Below are 25985 nucleotides of genomic sequence, written 5' to 3'. Positions count from 1 at the left end.
AGCAATGAAAATATCACTTTAGTTTGAATAACAACATCGTCCTGATATAAATATACTACCACTTATCCATTTACTTTAATTCTTTTGGGCCCATTTGTCACTTACCATCCTTAATCAAATTAGAGAACGGTCACGGAAAATTGAGTACTTCACTTTCACTTTGCCATAGTATAACTATGGTCTTACGTATGATCACTTATCACTTGTCCCTGATCAGATAAGTGTAGCCACCTATCACTTTGTTTCTTGATCAGATAAGTGTAGCCACTTATCACTTTGTTTCTTGATCAGATAAGTGCAGCCACTTATCACTTTGTCTCTTGATCAGATAAGTGTAGCTAAAGCTATCACTTATCACTTTGTCTCTTGATCAGATAAGTATAGCCGAAGCTATCACTTATCACTTTTCACTTGTCACTTGATCAGATAAGTATAGCCGAAGCTATCACTTATCACTTTATTACTTGATCAGATAAGTATAGCCGAAGCTATTACTTATCACTTTCCACTTGTCACTTGATCAGATAAGTATAGCCGAAGCTATCACTTATCACTTTATCACTTGATCAGATAAGTATAGCCGAAGCTATTACTTATCACTTTCCACTTGTCACTTGATCAGATAAGTGTAGCTAAAGCTACCACTTATCACTTTATCACTTGATCAGAAGTACTCAAATCCGGCGTTCCGCTCAATTTGATCATTTATTCATATATCAGGCTTACCAACATGTGTTAATTCATAAACCATTCATGGTATTATTTCATGCCAAATCATATACTGAATATACCATACACACATACTATGAAACTTTATTTTCACACATGAGCTGAAACCATGACCAATAATGCACAAAAATAAGCATCATTCATATTTCATCGTTTATGAGTTATAATCAAACATATGACCATTTATACACGAATCATTCATATATTTCCCAATTTTCCTCCTCCTCCTCTCCATTCCACATCCTTAATGTGTATAACACACTTAAACAACATTAACCATAATTTCAATATTCACTAACATGTATATTCAAAGCTGTTTATCCGAGTCAGAGTCACTAAATTATTTTAATCCGGAGCTATAAAGCTCCAAATTAAGATCCGTTAATTTTCCCTGAAACTAGACTCACATATCTTCATACCATAAAATTTTCATAATTTTTGGTTTAGCCAAATAGTACAGTTTATTCTTTAAAGTTTCCCCTGTTTTGCTGTCTGACAGTTCCGACCACTCTTTACTAAAAATTATTTATCTCATTGTACAGAATTCGGATGATGTTTTAGCTTGTTTCTTCTAAAAATAGACTCATTAAGGATTCTAACCATATAAACTATAACTCATAATAATTTCTGTACAATTTTTAATGATTTTCCAAAGTCAGAACAGGGGAACCCGAATTCATTCTGACCTGGTCTCACAAAATCTATTATATCTCATGATTTACAATTCCATTGCTCACATAATTTCTTTTATAAGAAACTAGACTCAATAAGCTTTAATTTCATATTTTATTCATCCTCTAATTCAATCTCTACAATTTTTGGTGATTTTTCAAAGTTACACTACTGCTGCTGTCCAAAACTGCTTTAGTGCAAAATGTTGATTTCCATTTTGCCCCAAATTTCACAGTTTATACAATTCGGTCCTTTCTCAATTAACCCCTCAATTAATCTAATTTTCTCAATTAGTACTTTATTAGACATTATAAGTTGTTACACAACTATTGAAATTCAGAATTTCCACATATAACTCTATCTTCAAACTCTTTTACTATTAGGTCCCAAACATTCACTTTCTATTCAATTCTTTCAATAAAATCAGCATATGGACAATTTAAAGCTCTAATTTCATGCTAAATCATCATATACTTCCAGCACATATTCATATCAACTTTCAACTTCTTTCATAAAATCAAAAACTAATGAATTTAACAAGTGGGCCTAGTTGTAAAAGTCATAAAAATACAAAAATTTCAAGAAATGGTCAAGAATTGAACTTACTTGTAATAAAAATATGAAGAACCAGCTTGAAGAAGCCCTTCCATGGTGTTTTAGCTGATGAGAATTCAGAAAAATGAAGAGAAAATCTAGATAATTCCACTTGGGTCCTAACTTTATTAAGCAAATTTTGCAATTTTCCAATTTTGCCCTTAATTCTCCTTACTTTCTTGCTGATTCCATGCCTCTGCCGTCCAGACCAAATAGACCTTGGGTCTATTTGCTTTTTAAGCCCTCTTCCTTTTATCATTTAAGCTATTTAATTATTTCCCAAAATTTTGCATTTGTTACAATTTAGTCCTTTTTGTTCAATTAATTATCGGAACTTTAAAATTTCTTAACGAAACTTTAATACTAACTTTTTAACACTCCATAAATATTTATAAAAATATTTATGGCTCAGTTTAAAATCCCCGAGGTCTTGATACCTCATTTCGATTCTAATTATTTTAATATTTATTTCTAGTGCACTATTCACTATTTCAAAAATTTTCCTAACTTCATATTTAACTTATACTTACTAAATTAATAATATTTTCTACCCATTTGTCGAATTTAGTGATCTCGAATCACCGTTCCAACACCTCTGAAAATTCAAGCCATTACATTTTTTTCGTCGGATTTGTGATCCCGAAACCACTGTTCCGACTAAGCCTAAAATCGGGCTATTACAAGACATGATGTATTGTTATGAGACTGACTTGATGATTGAGTGCATGTGACAGGGAAACTATTTCATGCTTGTTGGAATTATTGCCTAAATATGGTTGTATGCTAATTAACCGGTAAGTTTACTTTCCAGTTATCCGGACTTACTAAGCTTATAAATGCTTACCCCCTTCTCTTTTCCCTATCTTACAGAACTCGTAGACTCGTGAAGATTGGAAGACAGTTGGAGAATCTACACACTATCAACTTGTTCTGCTTTGGTATATAGATACTTTCATTTTGTTTAATGGCATGTATAGGATTTCTGGTTATTTTGTTATATGTGTCATTTGGCTAGCAATGTAAGGGCTTAAATGGTATACTTTTTCTTTTGTATATGGCCATGAGATATGGCTCATATTGATGTAGGTTATAAACCTACTAATGATGCATGTTTATGTTTAAATGTTTCATGAGATATGATGATGAGGTTTATCATGGACGGATGCTTGAAATGGAACCTAATAATTTGAGAGTGGACATAACATATAATGGTATATGGTTATAATATGGCCTAAGTGTAAAATGTAAAATGTGCTATGTTAATTCCCTGATACGAAAAGGATAATTTAGCATATACTAAACCGATGAGATGAGGTTAACATGCAATGAGTTATGTCAAGGTTATTTAAAAGTATAATTAGGTCGTGTTAAATACCATTGAAGTCTCTAAGTGTGTATGGATGATAGAGGGTGACCAAAGGCTTGGAAAACAGTCCTAAAAAGGTCCATACGGGTAGACACACGGGCATGTGTCTAAGCCGTGTTGCCTAGCCGTGTGTCCCCTGCACTTAAAATTTTAGGTCAGGTTGCATGGTAGTAAACACACAGGTAGAGACACGACCGTGTGTCTCAACCATGTGGAGGACACGGCCTAGCACACGGGCGTGTGCCTTGTCCGTGTGCCTCAAAATGAATGATGATGTCATAAACAGAATGTCTGGGGTTTTGGACACGGGAGTGTCTAGGCCGTGTGAGGGACACGGGCGTGTGCTTGGCCGTGTGAAAACCCCTGTAGGTTCGAAATGAAAAATAAATTCTAATGATACAACTTGGGGGGGACACACGGGCATGTCCCTAAGCACACGGGCGCGTGCTTTGCCTCCACATAAGCATGTGAGGCATAACCCTAAAACTTTTGCTAATTTTTTTTATAGTTCTCGGTTTAGTCCTGGATAACTTTTAATGTATGTTTTGGACCTTGAAGGTCCATAATCGAGACATTATGATGTTGTTTGGTCGGTTTTAAATTAGAATAAAATTTTATAACCCGTATTTTTCGAAAGTGTCCGAGTATGTGTCTGGTAACACCTCATACCTTGTCCCAGTCTCAGGTATGGGTAAGGGGTGTTACATATTATCCACAACCGACAAGACATCATTAGTACCTTAAGTAACTCAAATCCAAGAAAACATTTCATGCCATAATCATCAACCAAAATGACATATACATGCCAAACTCATCAATTAAACATTAGACATAGTCCACTTATACATGCCATTATAACCTCGACTAAAACCTCAAAATCTCCCTATAGATTCGATGGATAGTGTAATGGATCTCCGACTAGCTTCCAACCCGATCGAGCTTCCGATAATCTGTAAAGTAAAGGAAAATAACTATGTAAGCAATGCATGCTTAGTAAGTTTGAATAAGCTTTAAGCATAATATTCCATTTCAATAATAAACTTTATCTAATAAACATAGATCTATGCCAATACCATAAGATTCATAAGTCGATATGATCAAAAACTCACAAATCAATAAGTTCATTAATGTCGCATATATTTATCATTCATAACATGATAGGATTTTATGGGACTTAATAGATAATCAACAACCTTTCTATAAGATTATACACTTTTCAATTTACTCTCTTTTCATTCTGTTCCCAAAGCTTATCATAAGCCTAAACAACATTATTAATTCCTGACTTAATGTATTTATCCATGATATAGGTATATTCATCCATAGCTTACGTAAATATCTCACATATAGTACATCATTCAAACTCATTACTCCGTTTTCATCAAATTTCATTTCAACTATGAATTTACCATCTCATTACGTTTCCTCACCCATTTCATATACATAACACACAAGTTATAAGCATAACATCAACCATGATTACAAGCTAGTGCATTTAAACATAGCTCTTTTGGAATCAACTACATAATCAACCATTGCATAAGAAATTACATACTTTGATGTACTTCATCTTTTCATGGACATAAGCACATTACCAATTGAGCACTTACCATTTCAATGTGTTTCATTAAGATTAAACATGATATAATTCAATCCTAAACTTGGCACAAGCCTAAGCACCAACAACAACACATGTTAGCATAATTGAATATAATTCATGTGAACTTAACATAGATAACCAAAGCACCAACAACAACACGTGTTAGCATAATTGAATATAATTCATGTGAACTTAACATAGATAACCATTATACTAGAACATGATCCAATTGGGTTTATCATCCTTCATAACATATCATTTTTTCCATGTATCACCACTTCAATAAGTTTCATACACACATGTCTAGGTTCATATTGAACACATACCATTTCATTTTCATAACACAAAAGACATAAACATAACATTTACCATAGTCACAAGCTAGTGATTAAACACATAACTTAGCAATATCATCACATGGTAGGATATGGTACATAAACATAACATCACTTAAATCATACCTTTCATAATCATGAATATTCATACTTTGATAATTGGTACATCATACCTTTCCTATTTGTCGTAGTGAAGTCAATCAAAACCCTTACCAGAGCTCACACAAGTGTGCTAAACGATTGTCGAAACCATCCATTTTCTTTAATCAATGGTCGAAACCATCCCTTTTCATATTCGATGAACATTTTAAAGACGATTGAAACCCTGGTACACGTTTCATATCATGTGCACTGCTACGGCCTTGCCATGGTCTTATGCTCATAGTGCCATAACCCGGTTATGGTCTTATCATTAGAATGCCATAGCCCAGTTATGGTCTTACACACACACACACATATATATACACTGCCATGATCCAACCATGGTCTTACATCTAAAAAAACTATCGTAGCCTCGCTATGGTCTTACGTTAACATTGCCATGGTCCAACCATGGTCTTGTACATTTTTATGTTATGTTGCCATAATGTCTTTCAACCCTGGTTTTATTCGTTTCATTCAAGCTGAAAAATTTGATTCACATATATACACAAATAGATAATAACTTATTGAAATAGTAATTAATTGTAGTAACCAAGTTACGAACTTACCTGCCTAAATTGCAAAAATGACAAAGTTCAGGGGCATTTTGGTAATTTTTCATTCTCCTCGACTTTCCACTCAATCTTGATCTAAATTAATAATTTTAATCAATCTATTAATTTAGATAGTAAAACAATAAATTTTATGCAATTTAGTCATTTTTGACACTTTTACAAAATTACCCATAAAATTCCCTAAGCCTAAAATATGCAAATTAACCATTTTTATTCAAATTTTACACTTTTCAAATATTCATAGCCTCCCTTTCAGCCTAATTTTACAACAATTTCACATCAAATCCTTGTACTTTTATTATTTTAGAAATTTAATCCCTAATCGACAAATTTATCAAAAATCACTTGACAAAATACTTTTAAATAACAAATAATATTTCAAATTCATTATTTAACATAAAAAAATCACTAGATTAAAAATCACTAGATTCATCAATAGAAACATTCAAAGTCTTTAATAGTTTTAAAATCGAAGGTATAGTCTAGCTGAACCTAATTGTAATGATCTCAAAAACATTAAAATTATTAAAAATAGGGTAAGAATCACTTACCATGCAAGAGAAAATCACCATGGTCGATAGATTCATCCTTAACTCCATGGTATTCGGTTCCTAAATAGAAGAAAAATGAAGAATATTCACTTATGTTTTATTTTTATTATGTTTTCATTATTATATTAACCTTTTATTTTATTTTATGTTTTATTAATTAAAATAAATTAAAGCATCCAACCGTCCCACTAACTTTAGGATGGATAATTTACTCAATAAGACCATCCAATTATAATTATTTAATCAATTAACATCTTTAAACTAATAGTAATTAACTTTATCAACTTTTACGATTTAGTTCTTTTTACTTAATTAACTATCGAAAAGTTAAAATTTTTCAATAAAACTTTAATACCACGTTAATGAAATTCCATAAATATTTATAAAAATATTTACGGCTCAGTTTATAGAAACGAGATCCCGATACCTCATTTTCTAAAACCACTTGACCTTTGGGTCTTACCACTTGAACTTAATTAATTGCTTAAATAACATTAAATTATCAAATCAAAAACCTTTCTATAATCAGATTTGACTCATAAACATTAAATAATAATATTTATGAACTTAATCGTTGGATTTGGTGGTCCCAAAACCACTATTTCTGACACCACTGAAAAACAGGCTATTACACTAGATGTCAAATTGGTGTAATGGTTGGATCCATGTATCCGTCCGAGTCCAAGTCAAGTTAATAGGGAATTAAAATATGGAAATGAAACGAATGAAATCGTGAAGAGATTCAGTATGAAAATTTACTATGTTGATTGAAATGGAAAGTTCGAAATTTAAACGAGAAATATGATATAAATTGTTAAAGTAACATTTATGAGATAAAATTATCATGTATTGAATTGTGTTTGAACAAGTAGTAGATAATATTGCTTATTATTAATTGGCATATGCATCTTATCAACTTAATCTATGTTCTATTATGATTTATAATATAATTTACTTTAAGATTATAGAAATACCACTGAGTTATACTTAGCATATGGTTTTGTTTTTCGTGCGCAAGTTAGGTTCGTTTTGATTTGACCGTCAACATCAGCATCCAATGACAATCCCGGACTCAAAGTGTTGGTGATGTTTCTAGTTGTTAATGGCATGTACCTAGGGGGTTATATGTTTATATATGTTATGCTTTGGATGAAATTGGCATTTTGAATGTTATGTGTATATGTGTATATATAAGTGTTGGTAATGATCTTTGTAGTTGATGATCTTGTTGAATTGTTTAGGTATGTATACTTAATTGCTTATATGGTGATTAGGTAATATGTCTTGAAATAGGCTTGGTAAAATGAATGGTATGCATATGTTAATTTTGAAGAAATTTGGTAAGGTTTAGTATATGTTTGTATAGTTGATATTGAATCATTATAAGGTGTTATAAATGGTTAAATGTTGAATTCCATGTTGGTTGTGTTGGGGTGTCATTTGAGGCATATTGGAATGGTTTGAATGTGGTATTTTGGTTTATATATTAATGAGTCATATGCAGGTTATAAGTAGGTTTTGTTATGCTCTAAAACTTGCTTGCGTATGGAACTTGGTTTAGATGAGTTTTGGGACTTATAGGTCACTTTTGGTGCCACACATGGTTTTAAGACATGGCATCAGGTTGTTACACAGGCTGGTACACACCTGTGTGACCCATTGAATTTGTGCCTGTATGGTTGCATACGACCACAGCCTATTACGCGGCCCGGCAACACGATCATATGACAAAATTTTTGAATAATTACACTTTTGACCCACACAGCCTTAGTGAGTTACATGGTTTATTCGCACGGCCGTGTGACTCTAGCTCTATACGACTTTAGTTTGTTGCACGTTCTGCCCACACGGTTGCGTGTCTCATCCTCACACGGCTTCAACCTTTCACACAGTTAGGCACGCAACCGTGTGACCCTCATTTACAAAATTTTCTCATATTTTTGTAATTGTTTCAAATTTATCCCTAATTTATGTCGGGTTAATTTAAAGCTTTCGTAAATTCGGTTTAAACCTGAATTTGGTTGTATTGCATATTATACTTGATCATATGTGATTACTTATTATTGAATTGAGACTTTGAACTATGAATTGTATATAAATGTTCAGTATTTGTTTGTAGCATTCTATTACTTGAGGCCGGCAACCGAACCGGATAAGGGGTGTTATAACTTTCATGTTTGGTGGGTGTATGGTGAGATGATATTTGGATGCATAAGGTAGGTTGATTAGGATTGATACTTTAAATAGGATTGTTGAATGATGTTTAGTGTTTGATTAATGATAATGAAATATGTCTCTTAACATGTGTTAATATAGTTGGCAAGCTATAGAATGTTTTTTGTGTTAATAAGATCATTTGGCACTTGTGTGCATTTTATTGGTTGCTTGTATGCATATATACATATTGGCACTTATATGCACCTTTATGGAGTGTTAGGGGAAATGTGCTAACATGTTTCAGAGCATTTATGCCTATTTGATGCTTGTACGCATCATTGTAGAGTGTTAGGGGAGTCGCCATTATATCTGATCTTGAATCCATATTTGGTAAATAGAGGTTGTGATTCTATCTAATAATAATCTCTTATTGCTTTAAATAATTGAAATATGTGATAAATTGTGAATCATGATAACATATAAGGTAAGCATGATGATTGAAACTAATGAATACTAGTGAAAATGATCCTTTGATCTATTAAGGTGAATCTTGTTCATATGATGTTGCATATGTTATACAGTTGAAATCATGGAATGCTTTATATGGTTATGTTACATTTTGGCATGATTGATTGCTTAATGTTTTTATATTACAACTTGGTTATACTAGCACCATTGAGTTTCATTACTCAGCGTGCAAATTGTTTGTTCCATGTGAGCATATCTCGAGACCATATAAGCAAATTCATACATTTTTGGGCAGAAACCATGCAAGTCTCGAGACATAACTGGTTAGGTCTCGAGATAAAAAAAATCAAAACAAAAATAATGAAAATTCAAGTTCAAGTCTTGAGACATGGTCCTTATGTCTTAAGACATCCAACTTCAAAGTAAAAATTTGGATATAGGGGAGGCATATCTCAAGACATGACTTCACTGTCTTGAGACATTGCCATGCATTTTGACCCAGGAATCATAATGTTTTTGACCAATCTTGACTCCAAGCTTTTGTATGTGGGCCCCATTGATGTTATGCTTAATTATTGTCTGAGTTGGTTAGGCAACGAATGTGGCATCCTGTATCTATATCCACCAACTATGACTGATGTAGGGTGTTACATGCTCCACTTGTCATGTATGCATATGTCTAGAAGGTTCATAGCTAGTGAAGTGTTGACCACAGATAAAGTTGTAGTCGACGAGGTGATGGTAGCGAAGCCCACTCTAACAAAGTAATAATAACAACAATATATACAAAATGATAATATTATACAATTACTTTAATAATGATTTAAATATTTTATTAATTAATATTTTGGCACCGAAAAACCTTTTTTTATTTTTTATTTTAGGATAGTCGATTTCCTTTCCACACCTGTGTCGTACAACCACCTAAAGCGCTTCACTCTTAGGTAGACGAATGCCCCTTAATAGATTCATAAACCCCTTTTCCAAATATTGGGATATTCATCTAATCAGGACACAGCTCGGTGAATGGTGGTACCAAGAGCTGCAAGAAAAGAGTTTTTCTTTATTCGACAAGCCTGACAGGTTCGTCTGGAAATTAACTTTTAATGGAGATTTCACCACGCATGGTATATATAATCTATTATGGTCCTAACTCTCCCAGAAGACCTCTTAAGATATTGGTCTGCTTCTGGAAACTTTGCCATAATTATTTGCCCACAGTTGTGGAACTTCAGAAAAGATGAATAACTGCATCTCCTGCATGTCCAGTTTGTTAGCAGCATAATGAAATTGTGGAATGCAATTTCGCCAGAGCAGTTTTGTTTGGATGCCGATTGTCTCTCCGGATGGTTGATTTCCAGCACACAACGCTCCATCAAAAAGTTCAATTCTGGCTTGATACAATTGACCCTACAAGTGACCAAGGACAAGCATTCTTCACATACATTCTTGTTGGCTTTTGGACTATATGGGAAGTCCGAAATGAAAAGGTCTTCAACAATGCGGATCCAGATCCTTGCAGAACAGTCATCCGCATCAATAAGCTTTCAGCAACCATTCTGGATGCTTTTAACCAACACAAATTTCAACTTCCTCATCCTACTCACGATCCACAGCTGAGAAGTGTTGCTTTTCCCCTTCCTGGAAATTCATATAACAGACAGAAATTCTTCATCGGCATGCTCAACTGGGTTCTATGGTGTAGCTGCAGTGGGTAATGATGCAATTGGGAATCAAATTTTACTATGGCATACTTTGGAATGCAGTTCCATACTCCACAGTAGACTATTGTTCCTCCGGCTGCTACTCTTAAGGATACGAGATCACAATGTGACATCCTGAGAATTGAGAGATAAATCTCGCAAATGGAGTAACATCCTTCTGCAGAAGATGCCTATAAACTGGAAGCTCAAGCCTATAGCCCAAGACCTTCAACATCTACTGCAGAACATGAACGTTCAACACCAAACTGGCATATGACCTGTGGCAAAGACAAGTTAATCAGTTGGCGTCAACAACAGCTGCTAAATATAGGATACATTACTCTTGGCCTTTGCTGTAATCCGTTATTATGTTGTCCATTTGCATTAGTAAATAAAAATATATTGGTAAATAATTAATAATAATTAATAATATATCTTTAAATAATTATCACGTTGATCAGTAAATAAAAATAATTAAAGACATAAGAAACTAATACACTTAAATAACTTAATAGAAATATATAAAAAAGTTTTAAAATATATATTAAAGAATTATTCACCACTATATTAAAATTTAGAAATAAAAGAATAAGAATATAACCATTAACAATTGTTAAATTAAGCTTTATTTGATGATATATTTTGATATAACAAATTAAAATGTTTTTGAATAAAAGTTAAAGTTGAACAAAATTGACAAAATAATTTCTCAAATGAAGTCTAAGAGATAAAATTTTAAATCTTTACTTTGAACTCTTAGAAAAATTTTTGAATCAAATAATAATTTTTTTAACTAGTCAAACTATTTTTAAAAACAAGTCAATATAGCTCCAAGCCAAAAAATATCAATACTTTTTGGTCAAGAATTGATAGTTTTCAAAATATCGATGCCTATTTTAAAAACATTACCAAATTGACATTTTGTTTTTCACAAATTCAACTAAGTATCGATCCAATATTGATACTTTTCATATGGTATCGATAAAACTTCTCTGGTATTGATATCTTCAGCTCCAACAGTCACTGAATTCTGTATTTAATGTAAAAATTATCGATACCTATTTAGTCGGTATCGATATTCATTGTTGCAAGTGAATTATATGCACTGGTTTTCACATCCCTAACCGCTCTATTAATATATTCAACAACCACAACGGTTGAAAATCAATTAAGGGTATAAATATTAGCTTTCAAAAATCCTACAACAATAAGAGAGATAATTCAAGCCAAAAAGATCAATCAATCAACCTTTGTACTCAATCTTCATACTTTTCTTGTAAACACTTGTGAGCTTTTATTGATATTCTTTCAACTCAAGTGAATTCTTGTTTATTAGTATTTAATTGGCAAACAATTCAATCTTGTAAGGATTTTTCTTAGTTTGCTATGTAACATCCCGAATTAGGGCTTCTTCGGAACAGTGGGTTTGAGACCACAAGTCCGAATTAGAAATAATTATTTTATGATTATATTATGGTTTGCTATATGTTTATATGCTTGTGTAAAAATTTCATGAAGAAATTCTATGTAGAAAGTGCTTAATTTGACTTTAAGGACTAAATTGAATAAATTGTAAAACTTGAGTTCTAGAAGATTTAAGCATGAAATTGAATTGAATTATTAAATAAATGTCCTTAAAGAGTAATTTGACCAAGTTCTAAAAATTTGGACAAAAATGGGCTTGTTTGGTAAAAATTTCAAAGAATGGTTAAAAGGGCAATTTGGTCATTTGGCAAATAAATGAATTAAAAAGGGAAAATAAGCCAAAATTTCTCATCTTCTTCCCCATTCAGCCGAAAATTAGAAGGAACCATGGCTAAGGTTTGTGTACAAGCTTCCAAGCTCATTTGTAAGTGATCCTGAGCCTCGTTTTTAATATTCTACCCATTTTTGAAGTCTTTGTAACATGATCTACTCATTTCTACCCATATTTTTAGCTAGGGTTCATCTTTAAAAATTTACCATGCATGACATATTAGTATTTTGAAGATTAATGGACGAATATGAAATATTGAAGTATGTTTAACAACTTTTACTAGGTGATTTTTCATGAAAACACCTTAAAAGGACTAAAATGTAAAAGTTGTAAAATGGGTAGTAAATGTGTGAAATGAAAGATAAATTTCGGCTGCTACAAGAGTAATAAAGGTTTTTCTAGGCTTAAAGTACAAGAAAAACTAACATATTTCATTTTACGAGCCTAAGGGCTAAATTGTAAATATGTGAAAGCTTAGGGGTAAAAATGAAATTTTTTAAAAGTATGATTTTTGGGTCAATTTGAATAATTTGAGTAATAAATAAGCTATATTTGAAATATTAGATCAAGAAAACCGAGATTCGAGCTTAAATTGGGAAAGTACTAGATTTTGGACTAAAATAAAATAATTAGCTGTGCTTTGATTCGAGGTAAGTCCGTACGTCAATAATAATGCAATGTTAAACTTGAATGTTAATGCTTGATATTACATGAATTGTAAGTACATATGTAAATAATTTGACAACGTAATAAATTTTGATGGGTTGACATTATGTGATAAATGTTTCATCATAATTATGAATGCTATGCCTAATGGTAACTTGTAAGTATGAATGATATTGTGGTCGTTATCCACGAAGTTATGAGCAAAAACGATGGAAATGTTATGTACATGTGAGAAAGAATCCCGTTTGAACCTTAGGAATAATTTAGGATACAAGTGAAATGTCACTAAGAATTAAGAAATCTGAACTCATTGAGTTGGTCTGGGTTCGTGATATATATGTGGCATCCGAACCCATTGAGTTGGTCTGGGTTCATTATGGATGCGATACATGTAATTGGGTTCTGGGCAAGGGTCTTGTGTGTCCTACTGGTGGCTAGGTAATCCTTGAGTGGGTCGAATACCTGACAGCTTGTGTGAGCAACCCGTGTAGTTACACCTTGACCGATAGCTTACATGAGCAAGCCCGTGAGTAGCTCCATCAGGAGCGTTACATGTTATGAGGTAGCTTTGGCTACGTATGTATATGTGGCACTTATGTACAAGTTTTTCGCATATCCAATAGTATTCCGAGTGTTCAATGGGCAATGTAATGGATGATATGTCGAAAGTCCTAAGGAGAACATGTTAAGGAAGTTATGATTATATGTTGTATTACGAGTTGGTACAGGTATGTACACTAAACTCACGAGTAATACCTTGATATATGATGTTTCATGATAAAGAGGTATATGGGTGATAAGTAAGTCAAAGGTTTTCAATGATGAATAAACTTATGTTTATGTTTATGATTATGTTTATTATGTCATCATATGATAGTTATCATGATATTGCACTAAAACAGTTTTGGACAGCAGCAGTTGTGTGACTTGTTAGTACAAAACTCCGGTAAGGAAAAATCTCGAACACACGATCGGAACTCGAAAAGAAAAAGAAGAAATAGGACAGGCTCCAAGGCGTGTATCAAGCCACTATCTTTAAGGTTATATTCGCCCCCACTTATCTTCAGTGTGCAAACGAGTTCCAAGCAAATTAACCTCGAGGATACAATGAAGCCAATGACTATTTGCGTTTTGCACTGACGAGAATAGTCCACTATGCACTGAGTAATGTATAACAAAAACTCAATTTCTACAAAGGATTTCTACAGCAATACTTTATAGAATAATCTAATAATATTAGAAAATGAAGGAAGAGAAGAAATAATATTAGAATTTGTTGATATCATTTCCAAATGAAATCCCATTCCTATTTATAGGAATTTTCATGTCTCTTCATAGAGACATCTTTCAATAGGTGTCTTTATGAATAAATAAATAATAATAATTATTCATTTAATTTTGTAACTATTCAAATAATATTTTTTGAATAGTTATAATTCTTTTTTTAAAAAAATGATATAACTTTTGACCAATGACCAAAAGTTTTATCTTTTGATTAATTACACCCATTCATTTATAGTTATTGGGATACTATAAATATTTGAAAATATTCCAACATGACTTTGAAAATCCACCAAAAATTGTGGAAATTGAATTAGAAACTGAATAAGATATGAGATTAAAGCTTATTGAGCCTAGTTTCACATAGAAGAAATGGTGTAAATTATGAGATATTTAAATTTTTGTGAGACAGGGTTAGTTCGGGCTCCCCTGTCTTAACTTTGGAAAATAACTAAAAATTGTACAAAATAATTATGGGTTAGAACTGATTTGACTAAATTCTTAATGAGTCTATTTTCAAGAAAAATTGGGAACATCATCCGGATCCCGTACTAAGAGATAAATAAATTTTAGTAAAGAAAGGTCGAAGTTGTCAAACAGCAGAATAGGGGTAATTTTGAAGAATAAACTGTACTTATTGGCTAGACCAAAAATTCTAAAAATTTTATGGTAAGAAGATATGTGAGTCTAATTTCAGAGAAAATTAGCGAATCTTAATTTAGAGTTTCACAGCTCAAGTTATAAATAATTTAGTGACTATGACTCGAGTAGACAACTTGACTGGAATATGAGCAAATAGTGGAATTATTTGTAATTTTGATTGTGTTACCATGAGAACATGTTGTAAGAATTTGGAAAAATCACGTTAATAAACTTCTTATTATTATTTTCATATGGGCTTACTAAGCTATAAAGCTTACCCATCTCCTTTCTATTTCTTTTAGTGTTGTCAGGTTAGCTCGAGGTTGGAGATCGTCGGAGGCAGCATCAAACTATTAAATTACCAAGCCGGGGTATTAATAAATCTAAGTGTTTTCAAGAGAGAGGCGTGTATAGAGACTTAGTACTTTATGATATGTGTTTCATGATTTGGCCAATTGAATTGGCTTATAATGATTCATTTGTATAGAGCCATGAGATATGGCTTATATTTGATCATTGGGTTGTAAACCTAATTGATTTTGCTTGACTTTTCTCATGTCTTGATGATGTGCATGTTGTGATGGCTTGATATCGATGGATGTATGATATGGTATGTATATTTGATGGATGAACTTTGATCAATAGATGTGACCATATTCTTAGTATAAAAGTGTAAATTTAGAGTAAGTTAATGATGTTAATGAAGATGACAATGCCAAATGAATATGGTTTGGTATGTCTAGACTTGTTATAAAATGAGTATGATAAACACAAGTATGATGACATGCAAATGTTATGTTTGTAACTTAATTGAGGATGTTTAATCTTTAATTGGATACCACATTCTATGCCTTTGATGTTGTATAAGTGTGTGATGGATTAAGGTTGATCAAGGCTTGGAAAATAGCCTAAGTGTTGGCCACACGGACAGAGACACAGCCATGTGTCTCAGTCATGTAGAAAACACGACCTAACACACGGGCGTCTGTCTTGACCGTGTAACATTAAAATATTGCTGACATCATAAACAGAGAGTTACACGGGCTGAGAACACAAGCATGTCCGAGCCACATGGGCGTGTGTGACCACACGGCCTACCCACACGAGCGTGTGACTCCCCAAAACTAGAAAATTTTTTAAGTGTTGTAAAAAGTTCGTAAGTTCTCAGTTTAGTCCCGAACCACCCCGATGTATGTTTTGGGCCTCGTAGGCCTGTATAAGGGATGATATGCATATGTTTGAATGTTTTTGAATTGGTTGAAATTTTATGGCCTGATTTTATGAAATTATGTACATTTAAGTCTAGTAATGCCTCGAACCCTATCCTGGTCTCGGGTACGAGTAAAGGGGTGTTACATGATATTTGTGTTTACTGTTTGAGAGGGTTTGTGTCTTAAGGTTTGAATAAAAACCTTAAAGAGTTTTTAAGGTTAAACGTTGTCCTCAAAGGTTATCAAATTAGTGAATTTGGGAAAATCCTTAGTTGTGGAAAGTTAAGGTAGTGGAGTACGCAATTGGTGCTGGACCACTATAAATCGAAGTACTCGTTGTCTCTATTTTTTTTTAGCATCCACAATTTTTTTAAGAGGTCAGTTCACCCTCTATTGGTAATTTCAAATTAAACTATCGAACTAACAACAGTGTTCTCACCTAACCCAATTTTTTGTAGGTGTAATTTTACTTTTAATCCTTATATTTTTTAAACATTTAAAATTTAATTCCTATACCTTTATTTCTAAAATAGAATGTACTCTTTTGATTTAGCAAATTGAACTCCAATTGATAAGATCCTCAAAGGACTTGTATTAAATTAAATTATGTGGCATTTTAAAACTAAATATTAACATCGAAGAACCTTATGATCCTAAATTTAGAGTTGTAAGCTTTACGGTCCTAAATTCAATATTTTTATTTACTTATTTAACTTTTCACGTGTATAATATTGGTCACGTGATCATTTTTTTTTTGAAAAATGCAACATAATCTAATTTAACAGAATCCATTTGATGAGATTATTAATTGAATTTCAATTATTAAATAAAAAAGTAAAGAGTTTAATTCTTAGCATAAAAGTAGAAAAGTTAATTTTAAATATACAAATACTATAGGGACCGGAAGCAATAGACCATATGTTTAATATTTGTTTACAAAAGAAAATTTTTGGTCAATGCAGAACACGTGCAGCCAAAAAGTCGCATTAAAGATCACCTAAGGGAAGAAATCCAGAAAGCAATTCTTTTTACTTTTTAGTTGTTACGGGTTGCGGCAAATCTGTCTGCTACTGCGCCAAATTCATCTTTCTGTCTCAAATCTTTCTTTCACTCAATTCTATATTCCCAGGTAACTCTCTCCATCTCTTTTCCATTTCCCTTCTATTATATCCCCTCATTGATCTTGTGTAGTGACTTTCATTCAACTCGCAATTCAACTTTTTTACATTTGAAAAATGAAAAATCTTTATTTGGTTTAGTTAAAAACGGAATCAAATCTTTAGTCCTTTTTCTTTTCTTTTTATTTTTCAGGGAATAAATGGATTTGGGTTGTTTTAGTTTTCTGTAAGCAGTACTTTGTGTTCATATGATGAAAAGAGTGTGTTTTAGTTTATAGGAGAGAAGTGGAATTGTTAAAGTGGAGTGCTGATAGGAAGAGCTTAGGGTTTTTATTTTCCCTAATTCTAGATGGCTTCTCCTCAATTTGAAGTGGAGGATCAGTTGGATGAGGATTTCTTTGACAAATTGGTCAATGATGACGATGACTTTGATTTTACTGGATCCACCCGTAAGCATGTAGTAGAAGTTGCTGATTCTGAGGAAGTAAAAGGTTTTTCTAATTTGACTATTAGTGAAACAAGTCCTACCGGGGTTGAATCTGGTGGAAAAGATGTTGATATTGGTACCGAAGCTGAAAAGGGTGTAGAAGATGCTGCTATTTCGGAATTATTGGCTGCTAATGTGGATAATGTGGCTGCCAAGGAGAGCAGTTCACAGCTACCTAGTAATGTGAAAGAGTGCAGTGTGATGGAGACAGGAGAGGAGGGTGTGTTGGATGGTGGTACCAGTAAGTGTAATGTAGCTTCAGGTATTGGTGTGAAAGAGGTTCAATGGAGCTCGCTTAACTCTGATTCAAATGTTACCAATGCTGGTGGATCTAGGACATTTTCGGAAATATTTAATGATTTGGGGGATAATTCTGAGGACCCTTTTGCTGAAGTGGGGAATAAAGATGATCTGCTGAAGGAATTTAATGGTAGTACAGTTAGTGTACCAGGGAATTCATTTTCTGATTTGGCTTGGTCTAGTCATCCAGAAAATAATGATGTTCAATACTATGGCATGGGATTAGACCAAAATGTAGATGGGCAGGATTTTAGCAATTATCAGTACTGGGAAAATCTTTATCCAGGATGGAAATATGATCCAAACACTGGGCAATGGTATCAGGTGGAGGGATACGTGAATACATTTATGAATTCACAGGAGAGCTTTGGTATGACACATTCAGATAATGGCGATCATTTTTCTGATAGAAAGATGGACGTGCCTTCTTTGCAGAAAACAACTCAGTCTTCTGTGGGAACTTTAGCAGACGACTCTGGGAATTCAAATACCTCAAACTGGAATCAGATTTCACAAGGCAATGCAGAGTACCCTGCACACATGGTATTTGATCCCCAGTACCCTGGTTGGTACTATGATACAATTGCCCTAGAATGGAAGATGTTGGAGCCTTATACTTCAGCTGTAGATCAGTCAGCAACCATAGATAATGATCAGCAATATCAAAATAAAAATATTGAAAGCTATGAGTTTCAAGCTTTAGGTAGTCAAGACCTTTATATGAATCAGTGTGTATCTGCAAGCAACTACCATCAGCAAAATTCTAATAGTTTCCAAGATTACTCTGTTTCCAAGAGCGGAAGAGATTTCTCTTCTGAAAACAAACAATTAGGAAACATTTACAGTCCTGCAGATCATTTAGATAATCATGCAGAGCAAAAAATTGAATTTGACGCTTCTAGATTGGTTGCTCCTTATAAACAGCAAAGTCAGACTTTTCTATATGGTAGTGAGATTTCTAGGTTTCAAAGCTTTATTCCTGCTCAAAGTTATACGCAGTTTAGCAATCAGACAACTGTTCAGCCAGACCAACAGATGCAGTTCATACCTGCTCTCATTGATGCTCAGAAATCAGGAGATCATCCTCAACAGCCACTTCAAATAGGCACCCCATTTTCTTCTTCACCCAATGAGGGAAGGTCTTCTGCTGGGCGCCCTCCACATGCTCTAGTGACTTTTGGATTTGGTGGAAAACTTGTTGTCATGAGAAACAACAGTTTGTCTCACACAACTGCACCGTATGGGAACCAGGTAGGACAAATTCTTTTCTTGCTTCATTTGATTTAGTTTTAGTTTCCTTTTTGTTACAACTCTGTGCCTGGTAATGTAGACCATCAAATCACTGCTTTTTTTATTTTATTGGGTGAAGGGCTCTGTAGGAGGTGTGATCAGTGTACTCAATTTGGTGGAAGTTGTCATGGACAACAGTAATGCTTCTAGCTTTGGGTTTGGTGCCCAAGATTACTTTCAGACATTGTGCCAACACCCTTTACCTGGTCCTTTAGTTGGAGGGAATGTTGGAAATAGAGAGTTGTATAAGTGGATTGATGAAAGGATTGCAAACTGTGAATCTTCAAGCTTGGGCTATATAGGAGATGTTTTGAGGTTGCTCTTGTCTTTACTGAAAATTTCATGTCAGTACTATGGAAAACTTCGGTCTCCTTTTGGCACCGACCAAACTTCGAAGGTGAATTACTCCTAAATGTTTAATTCTTTTTTTTTCTTGTTACCATGCAACTGTCTCATGGAGACACTAGTAGCTTGGACCATCTTTATTTATTTATTCCTTTCTATCCCTTTTTGTTTAACTTTCAGGAGAGTGATTGCCCAGAGTTAGCTATAGCTAAGCTTTTAGGGTCTGTGAAAGGGAAGGGAGTGCAATCAGGCTTGTATAGTTCTGTTGTTCACTGCTTGCAGAACTTGCCATCGGAAGCACAGATGCAGGTATGGATAGCTTACCCTTTCTGATTGCTTGTAATTCAAATTTTATATTATTTTCCATACATTTCCTATAAAGAAATTGAGATTTTCTGTGTTTGGCTTCTACTATTGGTTAAGGCTACTGCTCTAGTGGTACAGAGGCATCTTGTCTCTGGTAGAAAGAAGGAAGCTTTAGAATTTGCTCAGGAAGGTCAATTGTGGGGGCCAGCTCTTGTTATTGCATCTCAGCTTGGTGATCAGGTTATTGTGATCACATTTTACTTATATTTATTGTTCTATTGTATGTATATGTTCAGGATCTACAATGGTTGATCTATTTTTTATTGGCATTGAATAAACCTGCAAGGATTTGAGACTCAGGTTCTGCTTGCTGATAATTGAAATTATTAATGCCAGTTTTATGGTGATACTGTGAAGCTAATGGCACTCAAGCAATTAAAAGCTGGGTCACCATTGCGGGCATTATGCCTAGTAGTTGCTGGCCAACCAGCAGATGTGTTTTCCACAGTTTCCCCCAGTAGCAATCTCCCTGGTTATGTAAATACTCCTCACCAGCCTGGACAGGTGAACATAATTTGAGTGCTTGCTGTGAAAATAGCATTCTCCTTTTTCTATTTTTGTCTGTAGCTTTCTTGGAGTCTTTGAACCATTTTTTTTAAGCTTGTACAAGTATGTATTGTATGCTGCAGATTGCAGCTAGTATGTTGGATGGATGGGAAGAGAACTTAGCCATCTTAACAGCTAACAGAACAAAAGATGATGAGCTTGTTATTATTCATCTTGGAGATTGCTTGTGGAAGGAGAGGGGTGAGGTAATACAGTTCTTACTGGTTTAAGTCATTCTACCTCTCCCGTATCTCTGCCCACTTCTTTTCCGCTCTTCTTTTTGCTCCTTTCTCTGTGTGCACCAAATGATTTCTCTTTGCATCCGAAACCAATTTCACAGGCTGCTGCTGCGCACATATGCTATTTAGTTGCTGAAGCCAACTTTGAGCCTTATTCAGATGGTGCTAGACTTTGTCTTATTGGTGCTGATCATTGGAATTGTCCACGAACATATGTTAGCCCTGAGGCAATTCAGGTATCCGAGCATTAATCTTTCTTTTGATATTGGTAGACCCATTTAAATAATGATGCATCCATAGACCTTTACTTCAGCGCATGCTTTTTACTTACAGCCTTTTCATGTCAGCCACTCTCATATTGCCTGACATGCAAAAATGTTTTGTACTTTGATCACTTCTGTTGGGTTCTTGTAGAGTAGTTCTTAATTTGGATTTTGACCGACTATCGGTGTCACATCTAATGTTTCACCTTTCATTTTATCCCCACCTTCCACAGTGGAACTGTTTAACTAGCCTTTTTGATATCTGGGCAGAGGACAGAACTATTCGAGTACTCAAAGACACTTGGAAATTCTCAGTTTCTCCTCCTACCTTTTCAGCCATATAAGCTTATTTATGCTTACATGCTGGCTGAAGTTGGAAAAATGGCTGATTCTTTGAAGTAAGTCTGAGGTGCTTATATTATTTGGTGACGTAACTAAATTAGGTTGAGTCTCTTTTGGTTTTACATGATATGTCGGTTTAGATACTGTCAAGCCATTTTGAAGTCTTTGAGAACTGGTCGAACAACTGAAGTGGAAACTTGGAAACAATTAGTGTCATCTCTTGAAGAACGATTAAGAATCCACCAGCAGGTATCTCTTAGTCCTTTGATCTTGTAATGTTTATTTCTTTACAGAATTAAGAAGGGAATTTAATGGACAGGGTGGTTACTATACAAATTTGGCTCCAACTAATTTGGTCGGTAAATTGCTCACATTCTTTGATGATACTGCTCATCGTGTTGTTGGAGGCCAACCTCCACCTCTTCCTTCAACATTGCATAGCAGTGTTCATCAAAATGAACTTGCTCATCAACTGCATGGCTCAGACACATCCAACAGTCAACCTACAATGGTCATGCAATCACTAATATCTTCTCCATCAATGGAATCAATGGCCATGCCATCACTGATGCCTTCTGCATCAATGGAATCCATTAGTCAATGGACTGGTCAGACTGACCTATCAGCAATGCCTAGTAGAAGCATCTCTGAGCCAGTCTTTGGTCAAAGTGACAGAAAGGTAACTGCTTCAATAGCTGTAGAAAAAAATTCTTTACACACCCAAACATGCAGAGGAATCCTTTTGCAACTGTTTTTATATGTAATTGCTCATGATCCATTTATCCTCAGTCCATGTGAATCCTTGGAACAGAGATGGTGGTGTGCCTGGTTTTTGGGAACCGATTCACAGCAGTGGAAACGCCCCTAAAACTTTAGCATAGGAAAATTTCTAGGAGTGTTGCAATAGTTAGCTCTGAAAGATTTGTTGGGATAAGTTTTATGACAAATAATTTCTTTTAATGTTCTTGAAGTTGATCATGGTTTTGTTGGTTTTACATTTTGCTCATATGACATAAGATTAGTGTAGTTTGACTGTTACTATAGTTGTGTTTGAAAGATTTTGTGGGATAAGGTATTAGGAGAAGCTAAATATCTTTTTGGCGGCTGGGCTTTGAATTTGGTTGCAAGAATTTCAATTTAATGATGTTGGTTTCTCTGTTTATATTATGTAAGTCTGTTGTATTTTACCAGTGTGCTGTGGTAGTCAAATTTTGAAAATTTTGGTGGGATACATCTCAAGTTTATGTTACTCAAACTTGGGTGTAAGTGTTGGATATGTGTAGCTGTTAGACATGGGTATGTTTGTTTTTCAAAGTTTTTCCATGTATTTGGTGGGTCATACCCCCTATGCTCATGTGTAGATTTGTGTTAGACATGGATATTTTAAGAAAAATGAAAGAGTAGAAGCAATATAGATCTCAAGAGTCAAAATTTGAGGGCAATATATTCCCTTTTTCTCTGTCATGATGGTTTTAGCTGACAATTATGGAAATAGCGTCTGTGATATAATGTAACGAAGTTACTAGAAGCATCATGAACATGGCAAATGCAAATGCCATTTTCTTTTACCCCTTCAAATTTATATGTTATCAAATATAAAAGCGAGAAGATAAGTTATCATTTTCTTTAAAGTGCTCGCCTTCACTTTAAAGAAAATGCCATTTTCTTTTTACCCCCTTAAATTTATATGTTATCAAATAAAAAAGCGAGAAGATGGGTTATCATTTTCTTTAATGTGCCCTGTAAAGGCGAGTTTGTCTCTCCCCCATTTCCGCACTGCTTTTATTATCTTGTTTGGACAAAGGGTGCAACAAATGGCTGTGGTCTTATGTGTGATTCTTTGTTTTTTGATAAGGTTAATTCATCCAATGAAGCTAACTCATCTGGAACACAAGAAAAAGCAGCAGTGTCCAGTGGGTCTTCTCGATTTGGCCGTTTTGGTTTACAGCTATTCCAAAAGACTGTTGGTTTGGTCCTAAGATCTCGACCCCATCACCAGGTAATTTATAGTTAACTGAATTTCTGAAAATTATTCTTAATACAGGTATCTTTTGTTAATTCAATATCGAGCTTCTACTGCATTCCGTATCTGAACATTGCAGGCTAAACTGGGTGAGAAGAACAAATTTTATTATGATGAAAAGCTCAAAAGATGGGTTGAGGAAGGAGCTGAACCTCCGGCTGAGGAAGCAGCCTTGCCACCTCCACCCACTAATGCAGCTTTCCAGAATGGAGTAAATGATCTCAGTGTAAAAGATACACCCAAAATTGAAGGTTTTCACACAATTAGTGAAAATAAAAGCTCCATCTCTTCTGAAAGGAGCTCAGGAATTCCTCCAATTCCACCCAGTTCGAACCACTACTCTGCTCGTGCTCGAATGGGTGTCCGCTCAAGGTATTGGAATTTAATTAACTTATTAGGTTGTTATAAGCTCTCAGTATTGTTAAATGCTTATTCTTCTTAGCTTGTAGCTGCCACCATGTTTTCTTGTTACTAATTCTATTGTTAGTTGCTAGTCAATGTTTTAACCAAATTCTTTTTCTCCCTTATCTAATGGCAAACCAATTTGAAATGATTTCAGGTATGTTGATACATTCAACAAGGGCAGAGGCAGCCCTGTAAGTTTATTCCAGTCTCCTGTTCCATCTGCAAAACCTGTGGCTGGTTCAAGTCCCAAGTTTTTCATCCCTTCTACGGTTACCCCTGCCGAAGAGATAGTTCAAAATACTGGGGAAAGCACCCAGGAAGCAGTCATGACCAATGAAAGTCCCACAACATCTTATCAGCAAGTTTTATCTCCACTATCATCAACATCAACATTAGCACCACCACCACCACCGCCACCACCATCATCATCATCGAGTATGCAACGGTTTCCTAGCATGGATACTATCGTGCACAAAAGCACTGTAGCAGCGTCAGATGGAAACTCTAGACGTATAGCATCTTGGAGTGGAAGCCTGAGTAATGCATCCAGTCTTTCTACTACTAGGAAGGAAATAAAACCTCTAGAAGGAACCCTAAGTATACCTTACACTGACCCTGATTCTAGGGAAGACCTTCATGAAATCAAGCTTTGAGGTGTGTGAAGGAAAGTTGTAATTATACCCTCATAGCACTCTCATTTTGCCGTGGGGGGAATTGGGGATTGCAGTGGTCTGAGTTGGGTTTTTGGTGAAACCCCTTGATTTTCCTGTTTATCATGTGATGTGTAATTTAGGCCAAGAATTGGTCTGAGTGCACTTGGTGTTGCGGCCATTCCCCTCATATGAGAAACCCATTAATGTTGTCCCAAAATGACTTGAGAATTCAGATGCCTGCGTTACTTCTTGTACAAGTAATGGGTCATTCATCATTCACCAAGCGATGGACCAAAGTGGCTCTTCCTCGAATAAATTTGCACTAGTTGCTAATTACTTACCATGCCAACTCATGTTGGAACTACACTTTTGTTTTTGTTTTTTTTTCATTTTGGTTTAAGTCTAAACTACTGGTACTAGTATTGTTTTTTAAAAAGAATTTCCTTCTATCTAATTTGAATAATAATAATAATAATAATGGCTTCATAGCATTTATTTATTTTCGGCCATAACCCGTCGTATGCAAAAAGTTTGGATCAGGGCGAGTCTAATCTTGAAATGAGTCAGTTCGGAGTTGGATTTGAGGAGATCTATGTTGTCTGAGAAAAATTTTATAATTTTATATTAAAATGTACTCCATTATAATTATATCTAGAAAATAATGTACAATACAATTAAAATGATTTTGCACTTTTCTCTTATTTTTTATACTATTAATATATTAATAAGTAAATTGGTGTTTCATACCAATATATAATATATGTCAAGTTTGGTATAAATTAAAAAAATTTTAATTATTCGTTTTATGTAAAAAAAAATTAATCGTTAAATATATATATAAAGATATATATTATTTTAGATCGATACGATAAAAAATATCAGATCGGTTTAAAATTTTACATGCATGTTAAGTCCAACATATTAATAAATTTAACAATTGAGTTGTTAAAATATTAATTGTATAAAAAATTGTGAAAATTTTAAATAGATATAAGTGGAAATATTCCAAAATTAAAATATCATTATTGAAGTGGAATCATAATGAACAAAAGTTAAGGGAAAATCAGGCACATATGTTGGTTTAAAATTTTAGATTTTTCGGCTATTTTATTTGTAAATTAGGAAAATAAGTCGATTTTTGAGATAAAAAGGTAAAAATGT

At 34.1% G+C, this 25985-nt stretch overlaps 1 protein-coding gene across 1 annotated transcript; it reads left to right on the top strand.

Annotated features, from left to right (window-relative positions):
* Positions 1-17405: 17405 nt before the first annotated feature.
* LOC107952764 (protein transport protein SEC16A homolog) lies at positions 17406-25323 on the top strand. Its single transcript, XM_016887930.2, has 14 exons — positions 17406-17576; positions 17759-19603; positions 19722-20039; positions 20168-20296; positions 20411-20533; positions 20690-20857; positions 20983-21105; positions 21240-21374; positions 21672-21799; positions 21884-21992; positions 22063-22422; positions 23599-23742; positions 23846-24138; positions 24326-25323. Exons 2-14 carry the CDS (start codon positions 17915-17917, stop codon positions 24822-24824), a joined length of 4218 nt encoding a protein of 1405 aa, XP_016743419.1. The 5' UTR covers positions 17406-17576; positions 17759-17914; the 3' UTR covers positions 24825-25323.
* The last annotated feature ends 662 nt before the right edge of the window (positions 25324-25985 follow it).

Source organism: Gossypium hirsutum, chromosome A07, assembly GCF_007990345.1.
Source record: "Gossypium hirsutum isolate 1008001.06 chromosome A07, Gossypium_hirsutum_v2.1, whole genome shotgun sequence".
NCBI classification, from domain to species: Eukaryota; Viridiplantae; Streptophyta; class Magnoliopsida; order Malvales; family Malvaceae; genus Gossypium; species Gossypium hirsutum.
This window is presented reverse-complemented; position numbering and strand designations above follow the sequence as displayed.